Source organism: Mytilus trossulus, chromosome 11 (genome assembly GCF_036588685.1).
Source record: "Mytilus trossulus isolate FHL-02 chromosome 11, PNRI_Mtr1.1.1.hap1, whole genome shotgun sequence".
Taxonomy (NCBI): Eukaryota; Metazoa; Mollusca; class Bivalvia; order Mytilida; family Mytilidae; genus Mytilus; species Mytilus trossulus.
Window position 1 is genome coordinate 22,295,317 of NC_086383.1, and position 12,151 is coordinate 22,307,467.

A 12,151-nucleotide genomic window follows, 5' to 3' on the forward strand; every position below is an offset into this window, starting at 1 on the left:
GAGCATGCAGCTGCCACGCAAAATTAAGCGTACTGAGGATTTATGTGTCCTTTTGTTTGTATTACAGTTTTCCCCCTGGTTTCTCTTCGTGTAATTGTGTTTCTTTTGATAATTTATTTCGACGTGAAGAGGGCATTTTACAGTGTTTGTACTATTTTTATATACCCTTGTAATTATATTCTACTTATGTTTTACTTTACTGAGAAAGTGTGCGCTTTGTAAAATAGAAAGGCAACATTAGTAAAAGAAGAGGGACGAAAGACACCAAAGGGACAGTCAAACTCGTAAATCTAAAACAAACTGACAACGCCATGGCTAAAAATGAAAAAGACAAACAGAAAAACAATAGTACACATGACACAACATAGAAAACTAAAGAATAAACAACACGAACCCCACCAAAAACTAGGGGTGATCTCAGGTGCTCCGGACGGGTAAACCGCTCTTCGAAACTCATAAATCGATAAGAGAAAAAACAAATCCTGGTTACAAACTAAAACTGAAAGAAACGTGTCAAATACAAGAGAACTTCGACACAACAGAAACACAACATTAAAATGTAACACACAGAAACGAACTATAATATAACAATGGCCATTTTCCTGACGTGGTACAAGGCATTTTAAGAAAAAAAATGGTGGATTGAACCTGGTTTTGTGGCATGTCATTAGTGGCAAGGTTCCGACCAACTTATTTATACTACCAGATATTTTTTATTTTTTTACATTAAAACCTCCAGTTCACATAACAAAATCAGTCCATTTAATTAATTTTCATGGTCAAATTTCTACTAATATTATAAAAATTTGGTAAAATGGAACAGTCAAAACAGTATAGTATGTATAGGGCTTTCAGGGTTAACAAAATTATCGAATTTGTCCTTTAGAATCGTAATAACGAGTTGAGATCACATAAATCTTGGGTATCAACAAGTACCTCAATGCAAGATCACGTTATTACTTAACCTGATAAATTGAAATATAACACACTTTTTGCAAAAATATGGTATCATCTGATTGCATTGGGTGTGTAGGTAAAGGTAATATCTTTGTTTGGCTTGATTGCTAGCTGAACGGTGAAGTCATTATTAGGTAAAGTATACTATAATGCCACCCTCCTTTCGAAGTAGCTGGGTCCTACAAATAGGTAGATGAGTCTACTCTTTAATAAGGAAAGTTTACCTTACAATACTTTTGCAGTTCAGCTAGCAATCAAAGATAACCAAATATATAACCGTTACTTACACGATAAAGGCAATCGGCTGTAAATGAAGTTCTTCTTCCATTTTAGATTTTCTTACATTGTTGTACGAAGTAAGTCCTTGCCGCCAAATAATGACGATAGTTATCATTTTGACACATCTTACGAATATATATTATTTAAGTTCTGTTAGTTACTTATTTTAACTTTTGCAATTAATGACGATTTTTACCTAACTTTCCGTTTTAAATCACCTGGTAAAAAGCGCAAAGTGAGAATTTCGTCCATTAACTTTTACACCCATCTGAAACTACTGAGCCAAATAAAACTTAGCTTAATTCATCCTTCTAGTATCTAGTTTGAAAAATGTATCCGATGACCCCGCTCATCAACTAAGATAACCGTCATGGCGGAAAAATTACTTGCAGGTAAATGCAGTTTTTGACCTGTATCTCTAAAACTAAAGCATTTAGAGCAAATCTGACATGGAGTGAATTTGTTTATTAGATAAAGATCTATAGCTGCCCTGAAATTTTCAGACGAATCAGACAACCCTTTGTTGGGTTGCTGTCCATGACTTTCTAATTTTAACGAAATTTTGAAGTTTTAGGTTATTATCTTGAATATTATAATAGATAGAAATTAACTGTATACAGCTGAATTGTTATCACAATGAAATCTACAAATAAATCAACATAACCTAAATTGTGTATTGACCTCATAAAGAATTATTGCTCTTTAATGTACATTTTTCACAATTTTTCTTAAATTTTCTTCATCTATATTAAAGTCTTCACTTCTGAAACTACTGGGCCAAATAAAACCCAGATTGCCTAATCATCCTTGTGATATCTTGCTTAAAAACGTATCTAACGACCCGGTCATTAACCAAGGTGGCCAACATGGCTAACAATAGAACATGGGATAAAATGCAGTTTTTGGCTTATATATCTGAAACATTTAGAGCAAATCTGGCATGGTGTCAAACGTTTATTCAGTGAAGATCTATATGAATTTAAATTTTCAGAAAAGCGCTTGTTGGGTTGCTGCTCATGAATATTGGTCAGTTTAAGGACATTTTGAAGTTTTTGGTTATTATCTTTTATATCATAATAGGTAGGGATAAACTGTAAAGAGTAAAATTATTGAACAAAGTAAGACCTATACATAAGTCAACATAATCAATCTGCCAGTTGACCCCTTAAAAATTTATTGCCCTTTAAAGTAAATTTTCATCATTTTTTGTTTACTGTTACATGTGCAAAAAAATATTTCACTGAAACTACTTGATCAAAGTCGTTATATAAAGAAATGATTGTAAACATCAAGAATGTTCAGTAAAATAAGATTTACAAACAAGTCATCATCACCATGAAACTTAGAATTTTGTCATAAATTCCATTCTTGTCTATAATGTGTGTCCTTTTTTTAATATGCACAGAGACCAAAGTGAGCGACACAGGCTCTGCATAGCCTCTAGATGTCTTATATATATCATAACATCTATAAAAGATAGATCTTAACTTTTAAAGCACAAATGATCAGCATGAGAATGTTTACAAATGAACCAGTATTCTAAATGTTATTCAACTCCTTATTGACTTCTTTGCCCTTTAATTATTTTCCTATTCCCCCTAAATTTTCCTGTTATCATAAAAACTGTAAAAGACTAACAGAAACTTTAAATAGTACAAGCGATTCGCTAGACATGTTTTAAAAGAATCCAAATAGCCGACCCGATATCTTCAATGGATTTACCATGTATATTTATTGCCCCTTCATTTCGATTTTCCTACCCCATATGTTTGCCTATTATTTTAAAAACTATAAACGATAAATCAAAACTATAAATAGCACAGATGATTAGCAAGACAAAATCTATAAATGACCAAAACTTTAAGACGACCTTTGTGTTTGCATTTTAATGACATGTTTATGGATTTTTTGTATAATGTCTTGGAATTTTTTATGTATATCCCTCATGCAAAGCTCTGATTCCTTTCACGGATTTGGCTATACTTTTTGGACCTTTTTGATTAGATCTTCATCTTTTATATAAGCTTTGGATTTCAAATATTTTGGCCACGAGTATCACTGAAGAGACATGTATTGTCGAAATGCGCATCTGGTGCAAGAAAATTGGTACCGTTAATTTTATTTTTAAAGAGACTGTAAAAATTGGAATAATGTCAGCAGGATCAAATCTATAAATATTTCAAATGACTGAAACTGAAAGTGTTAGTTAACTCAAAAATAGAGTACACCCAATCGTTAATTCTCGGGTGACTCCGCTACTCTCCTTACGGAATCGGCCGAGTTATGACGAATGAGAGTTAAACCTCTGTAATGATGATGAAGATGCAGGTTTTGACAAAGGTTCTATTTCAGTCTCTAGTTTGTTGGATCTTAAGAATATAGAATTATGGAGCAGAAAATTAAGGAGAACAGACGAGATAGAATAGAAGTTTATAGGTTATGTTTGCCTTTTATCCTGAAAATTTAAAGATTGAGAAACTTTAAACAGTACAAATGAGCAACAAGACAAATTCTACAAATAGGCAAAATGGCCGAAATCTTCATTTAATGATTTTTTTTAATAATATTTTTACCTGAACATAAAGTATACTAGATAGAACGTCAAACGGTTGGCTTATGTAACATTTAAATCTGTATTCTTTTCAAATGGGATGTATAGAGACACACAAACATTCATTTTAATCTACAAAGAAATAAACTCCTAACTGTCCTACTCCCTGTCGATACATTTGTTTTTGGCATTGCAAAAGTTATGTCTTTTTTATCTGTCATTGACGTAATCATTCAAAATCCCTGTTTATTTATCAACACTCGTATACGAAGACATGAACAAACAGATAGATGAGATGCTACATCATGGTATCATCAAAGGTTCTAACAGAGATTGTGCATCACCAGTGATAATGTGCAAGAAAAAAAGGAGGACAGCTATGCTTTTGTTGTGATTATCGCTCCAAACAATGTATCTTTACCAAAGTTTTTTCCTTTACCACATGTACCACGCCTCGAGGACGTCGACTCATTAGGTATGGGTCTTGGCATGGTTCTAGAAACAGCTCATAAAGCGCATTTGTAACACCAGAAGGAGTAAACCAGTCGACAAAAATAACATTCGGAAAAGCTTCAGCACCAGCAAGTTTCCAACACCTTCTTCCACAAGTACTTAACGGGTTAAATTTTCAAATTGTATTAGTGTATGTTGATGATATTATAGTATTCAGTTAAAACTTTGAAGAACATTTACAGCATAGAGTTAAAAAGAAATATGATCGTTTTAATAAACAACTCGCCTATCCTCGTAGTCTGTTACCTTATCTAATGACAGCATACCATGACATAGGACATTTGGGAGATGATAAAACTTACTGGGCCATGCAACAGACGTATTAATTTACATGCTATTGTCAGGAGTCTAATAGCATAACAGTAGTATAATGGCATTCCAAATGAGTCTGTCACCAGCATCACATTTTCACCCTTCTACTTGCTATTTGGAAAAGAGATGGACATATCGATAAATGTAAGCTTAATAACAGCCGAAATTATAACAAGAATTATAAACAGGTCACGTTCAAGGGAACCTTGACAATTTGAAAATTGCATAGGAAATAGCTACCGAAAACATTATTATTGATTAAGAAATATTGGATGTAACTATACTTTATTGTAGTTTTGACATGGGTAGGCATTACAATTCGGATTATTTTTGCCCGAGCGATAGTGAGGGCTAAACTAACACGAATATAATGCCTACCCATGTTAAAACTACAATTACGCATTGCTTGCATCAATTATTTCGATTCTGAATAGCACTATTAAGATAATATCTATTTCCGATGAATACCTATGAGTGTACAGCGTTAATGTAAGCTCTTCCATGAACCTCCTATTGTAAAAAAACGAACGACTGATAATGTGAATTTTCAAAGGGGGGAGTTTGAACAGCCAGCATGAACGGCTGTCGTATCTAGGTCAAATATGTCAATTTCCATTTGCAAAATATTTCAGTCATAATAAATAAGTACCAACATGTGAATCATTTAAGGGTTCGGAAGTGTTTTAAGTTAATGAAATATATTAAATGCAGGTCAATTCAATAAAATTCATTATTCTCCTATAGTCAATATACGCATGTGCAAACAAATTTGATTGGATTTAGAGCTTAGATTTATTCACAAGGCGATAGAAGCACGTCATATCATAATCAACATTTAATTTTCTATTTACATCACGACTGCCTCATATAATCTTTTCCAGAATAAATGTTCAAAATTGCCATTTTGATTTGAACAGATTGTTTCATCAAATTCTAGGCATGTCACTTTGTTCCAAATTCTCTGTAAGGAAATTGGCATTTGTGAAGGAGAAAGTTTGTCCAACAAGACAACAACCAACATATCTCTGTTGTCTTGGAACATTTTCATTCTCGCCATATCAAGTTCGAACTCGCACCATGAACTTTTTAGGAATTCTTCACTAATAACAAGGACCACTTTTTTGCTTTCGAAAATGGCGTCTATGATATTATCCATAATGAGTCTCCCAGCTGCAAAATCTCTGTCGTGTAAACATAACGACAAACCATTTGTCTTTTCCAAATAATTAACGAGAGACCCACAAACCCATACTTCATCTTCATTACAATAAGCAACGAATGCATTATACTTGTACTCTTTATAATCTCCTTCCAATGCTGTGTAATGGCGATACTTCCGGCGGATATGTAGGTACCAAAAATGTAGAGTTATTCTATATTTGTAGGCTAACGAAATTGCTGTTAAAAGTAGAAGAAAAACCACCACAAGAATTATTGTAATGGTAAGCCATATCTTACTGAGGCATTTACTCTCAATGAAATTAAGATGCGTGTATGCATAAACTGTTGTTTTCTCGCTGTTATCAATATACACACACGAGTAATTCCGGTTGTTATCTAGTGTAACGTTTGTTTCCTGGAGCCATCTCACAAAATCGATCGATTCACAATTGCAAACGAAATTATTGTCATTCAAAAGAAGCTCAAAGTTGATATGTTTATCACGTTGGTAGTTCTCTAGTTGATGCATATCAAATTTCTGCAGAAAAACAATTCGATTTTGAACGAGACTTAGTTTCTTTAAAGTTGAAAATTTGCTGATTTGAATTGGAAATTTTGAAAATTTGTTTTTTGATAAATCCAGTGAAATGAGGGAACGATATTGTGATACAAACATGTGTTTATTAAACGTAACAAAGTCATTTTCTGAGAAGTCAATCTGTTTCAGCCCAAATAACTGTTTTAAAAAATCACCATTTACATCATTTTGTAATCCGACAGTTAAATGTGTTCTTATGCTAATTAGTGTTTTGAGGTATGGCATAAAACTGATCATCTTTAGATCAAGCTCACTACAATTAAAATCCGATATGTCCAGTGTTTGTAAATGTGACAGTCCATGGAAATGTCCAAGACAATTTTTGAATTTATTTCCAGCTAGATTTAAGAAATCTAATTTACCAGCATTTGTGAAATTTATATTATTTAGACGAGTATTTCTACTGCCAAAATATGATGCATCGATATATTGCAGATTATGTGGTAGATGGAAAACATACGTTAATTTGTCAGAGAAATATTTTGTATCTGTCTTATCTTGACGACGCACATCGGTTTTGTTTTTATTAGTTTCCGTTTTGACGTGTAACGTTTCCTGGTTTGATATATCTAACCAACAAAGGTTTACCAGTTTAACAATTTCTATGGCAAGACTACGGTCACCCCATATACTATTCTCTTTGAGAATAAGTTTTTCTAAGCAATTTTTATGTTTCATTAGATTTATTCCCCCTGACTGTATCGATATAATACGGTTACCACTCAGATCGACTTCTTTTACGCAGACTGCACCAATCATTGCAAACTGTGACGCCAATAACACGTCAGCGGCTGGGATAGTTCTGAAATTGTTGCTAAAGTCTATTGATGTTACATTTCTGTCCATAAGACCGTTAAGTAATTGCAGCAGGTACGATATCCGCACATTATTAAAGTTCCTTGAAATGTCAAGTCTTTCTATTGACTGAAATGGGGTGAGAGCGCCTGGTTCCACGTACCTTATCTTACAATTCAAAATCAGTTCCTTCAAGTGTATGTTCTTAAAAACATCAAATGTTGTATTGTCTATTCTATTTATCGAACAAGGATGAAAATTCAGATATGTTAATTTACTTAGAGATTGAAATCCGTTTCCAAAAGTTTGTTCGTTGATACCATTGATTGATAATATCTCTAAGTTAGATAAGTTTTCTAAAACTTTCTCAGGGTATTGGTGGAAGTTATTCTGTGACAAATCTAAAATTCTCAAAAAAGGTAATGAATTAAAAACATTTTCCAGTAAAGAATGGATATCAAGAGTGTTATTGCGCAGGTTCAAAGAAGTCAGTTCAACTAATCCAGAAAACGCTTTTGACTCAATAACTGATATCTGAGCCGATGATAACTTCAAACTAGAAACATATTGAAGTCTGGAAAACGTGAAGTTAGATATAACGGACAACTCATTGTCAGACAAGTCTAAACATGTCGTATCGTTAGGAACATCTCTAGGAACATACCGGAAACCCCTTCCATGACAATCAGTAAAAACATCATTTCCGGTTCTAGTTGTTGTACACTTTGAAGATAGACTTTTATTTATGAGGAAAAACAACACTAAGTAGAATATCCTTAGAACGTTCATTGTAGCTGTAATAACGCAGAGAAATTGAAATTATTTTGTAGCCCCTAAATATCACTATCTATGTTACCACAAGTAGTCAGTTAATATAGTTAAACTTATTTAATGTCCTGCGTTAGTAAACCTCTCAATTATTTTTATCCCGAATAATCCAGTCGTTATACTCAACTCACTGACATCACTACAGTAACTCTGGAGGACACTGACCATAAGAGGGCGCTGAATTATTTGAGTAAAATAATAAACTATACATTCGGTACCAGAGTAATATTTTCCTGTGAATGTTTACGGCTTTAAAGTTCCATTTTTTTGTACAGGATTTTAAAAATTGCCCTTTAAACTGATAAATTGTACACTAAAATTCAAACATGTAACAGGACATTTTAATTATTTCCGCATTTACAGACAAAGAAAAAGTTTTGTTAATTTTAGATACAGACGTACTTTGTCTGATTCAGTGTGTTCTTAAACCTACTTAAAAACCAATAAATGATGGATTTTCAGAAAGTAGGATATACGTTTTAATTGTAATTTACGTGAATAAAATCTTGAAAAGAAGAAATTGACATGGTTACTTTTGCTATTTTTAGTTATGTTTCCACATAACAGTTAGAAATATAGACATCTTTAGAAGAAAATGGAACTTGTGTTACGTAATTTAAAAGAAAAAATAACAGAAAATATTTTGCAATTCAGGTATTGAAATTTTCGAGTTGTTTATTGTAATACTGTACTACCTTTTTAACAGGAAATGTTGTTACCAGTTGTGTATTAGGCTGGTCCTCTTCCTTCCAATATATGGGTATTTGACAGTGCCGACAGATAAAGGACAAAGAACCAGTCTAAGTTGTGTATTTACTCGTTCCGTCGGTTGGTGACGAGTTTTCTATGTTTTGTATTGTTTACTTTTATTTGTCCGTTTGTCTTTTAATTTTTTAGCAATGACTTTGTCAGTTTATTTTCAATCTATGATTTTGACAGTTTCTCTTGTAACTTTCGCCCTCTTTGATTTTGTCTGGGTTTTTTTTATTGCAATATTTTTTTAAATGTAATCCTGAAATTTAAAATATTTTTGTTATACCTTTTTGCTGATTTTTAAATTATCAAATTAATTGATGAGTTTTGATTTAAAAAAACATGATATCAAATAATAAATACGACGGGATTGAACAGGTAATGTAAGGTCTTATTTTGAATTTTGGGTAATTAATGCTCTTTAACTTTTTACTTGTTTGGCTTTCTAACTATTTTGATCATAGCGTCAATGATGAGTCTTATGTAGACAAAACGCGCGTCTTGAGTATTATATAATAATCCTGGTACCTTTGATAACTAAACTCAACCAATTTGGAATAAACGAACACACAACAGTGTATGTGGACGAACAGTTAAATACAATGAAAATAGTTATCAAAAGTTCCAGGATTATAATCTAGTACGCCAGACGCGCGTTTCGTCTACATAAGACTAATCAGTGACGCTCATATCGAAATAGTTATAAACCAAACAAATACAAAGTTGAAGAGCATTAAGGATCCAAAATTCCAAAAAGTTGTGCCAAATACGGCTAAGGTTTTGTAAACAGGAAATTTATAAAAATGACCACATAATTGATATTCATGTCAACACCGAAGTGCTGACTACTGGGCTGATGATACCCTCGGGGACGAAACGTCCACCAGCAGTGGCATCGACCCAGTGGTGTAAATAGTTATCAAAGGTACCAGGATTGTAATAAAGCAGCCGAATATAACCAAGTTCGAATAGGTAAACAAATGACACTGAACAATATGGAAATGTCGAACATAAATTCAAAATGGAGCATTAGCAGTTACTCCCATGCCAGATCCTGACACAAAATAAACTGTTCGACAGATTTTAATTTTAACATATGAAAATAACATCCGTGTATGACAGACATGTATGTCCAAGGCGCTTATAACTTGTATGCTATTCCAATCACTGTCAAATTTCACACAGCCTACAAATGTTCTTTTGACAGAAAGACTAAGCAAGCCAATATTTTTTTTATATCTGAATGTGGCTGTTTCAAATAAAAATTTGAGAAAAAAAAAATATTATCAAATGTTATCTCATGCATAGATTTCCCTAGCAGTATTTGGCACAACTTCTTGGAATTTTGGATTCTCAATGCTCTTCAACTTTGAATCAACTTTGTACTTGTTTGGATTTTTTTTATAATTTTTTTTAAATATTTTGATATGAGCGTCACTGATGATCGAGTTTTATGTAGAAGAAACGCGCGTCTGCCGTACTAATTTATAATTTTGGTACCTTTGATAACTATTTGGACTTTTGAATATAGTAGTCTAACGTAAAGAATCAACGAGAGCCTGAAAATATTTTCCCTTAATCATGTTAATTCAATCTCTCTGCATGGGAATCTTAATGATTCGGAATAACCAATATCAACATAAGTATCTAAAATCACATGACCTATTACAATTAGAATAATATAGGTGTATAACCATGACCACGTGATGATGGTTTATATATCGTTGTGAAATATCCAGTGGAAACTATTACATGCATTTTAGTAGTACAAAATGATGATTTGATGTTAAAGGTCAGAGGCAACTATAGCATAATTATAAGTATGAGAGTAGTTATTTGTTATTTTATGTGTCATTGTCATTTTCAGATTAGTGTCTTTTGTTACCAATTCAGACATCGGACTCGAAGTATAGGGAAGGGTTGAGATCTAACACAACATGTCAGGAACTTCTGGCCTTTTTTAATCTTTTATGGGTTCTTTTTAAATTTAGTTTATTTACGTATAAAATTAAAATCACCAAAAAACTGAACTCTGAAAAAAATCAAAACGGAAGTCTCTTATGGCAAAATCAAATGACAAAACACATCATATGAATGAATGGAAAATACCTATCATATTCCAAACTTGAAACAAGCATTTTCAAATGTAGGAACTCATAGATTGAATCTGATTTAATAGCGCCAAACCTCTCACATGTATGACAGTCACATCAAATTCCAAAACTCGTATCGAAGTATAGTGTGACGTCTATTTTCACTGAACTAGTACATACTTTAGTTTAGGGACCAGCTGAAGCCACCTGCTGGTGCGGAATGTTTTCTTTGTGCTAGAGAACGTTTGTGGCCTTGTTGTTCTCTGCACTTAGGCAGGGTTGCAGTCTTTCCGATACGTTACCCATTTCCATTTTTCAATTTTATGCTTATATTAAATTTGATTATCAGTGGTCAGTAAAACTAAGCATTCCATTGCAGGCTGAAGCATTTGTTGTAGCGGATTTAAGTAATACATTAACAAATTTCTGGAAATGTTGGTCAATATGAACCTAAATGCTTTATACTCTATGCATAGCAAAAGTGGTGATAAAACTTGGAAGATAAAGATACCAAGTCAGTGCCATAGGGTTTCAATTACATTTTTCTGCTATGATGCTATCAAAATTGTGTACTAATCTGTTTATCTTAATATATGAATAATCCTATGTAGGTAACACCTAAATAAAATATCACAGATTGTAGGTATAAAGTAAAATAAAAAAAATACTGAACTCAAAGGAAAATTCAAAACGGAAAGTTCTTTATCAAAAAGCAAAATCAAAAGTTCAAACGCATCAAACGAATGAATAACAAATGTCATATTCCTGAATTGGTACAGGAATTTTCTTGTGTAGAAAATGATGGATTGAATCTGGTTTTATAGCTAGCTAAACCTCTCACTTGTATGACAGTCGCATCAAATTCATAATTTGTATGAGAGACTCCAGCACAGCTATACATTTATGACATGTTTGGTTTATTTGATTTGGTAACTTTTATTAGTTGATATGATCTGGTGTTCTTAATATTTTCACTTATATGATGCTTTAGATATACTTTGTTTTGCATGCATGTTTCCAAAAAAGTGACTGAACTATGCCTATGAAATTTACATGCAATCTTTCAGTGTTGTAAAGTGGTGTAATTTGGAAGTGTAGTTCATAAGTGTTTCTCGTTTGATTTATTTATTACTATTCATTCAGGGGCCTTTTATAGCTTGCTGTTCATTGTGAGCCAAGGCTTTGTGTCTGTGATGAATTGTAAAATTATTACCTGTTGGAGTTGCGAGTTGGATGGAGAGTGGTCTCATTATCACTCATACCACACCTTCTTATTTATATTTATTATCTTACCATGAACTGTATGTTTTA

General features: G+C 32.8%; 1 protein-coding gene across 1 annotated transcript; it reads right to left on the reverse strand.

Annotated features, from left to right (window-relative positions):
- Positions 1 to 5,434: 5,434 nt before the first annotated feature.
- Positions 5,435 to 8,343, reverse strand: LOC134690877 (toll-like receptor 4). Its single transcript, XM_063551004.1, has one exon. The coding sequence runs from the start codon at positions 7,953 to 7,955 to the stop codon at positions 5,460 to 5,462; it is 2,496 nt and encodes an 831-aa protein (XP_063407074.1). The 5' UTR covers positions 7,956 to 8,343; the 3' UTR covers positions 5,435 to 5,459.
- Between the last annotated feature and the right edge of the window lie 3,808 nt (positions 8,344 to 12,151).

Coding starts and splice junctions, on each gene's coding strand:
- LOC134690877 (XM_063551004.1), bottom strand. CDS start 7,955: ATGAACGTTCTAAGGATATTCTACTTAGTGTTGTTTTTCCTCATAAAT.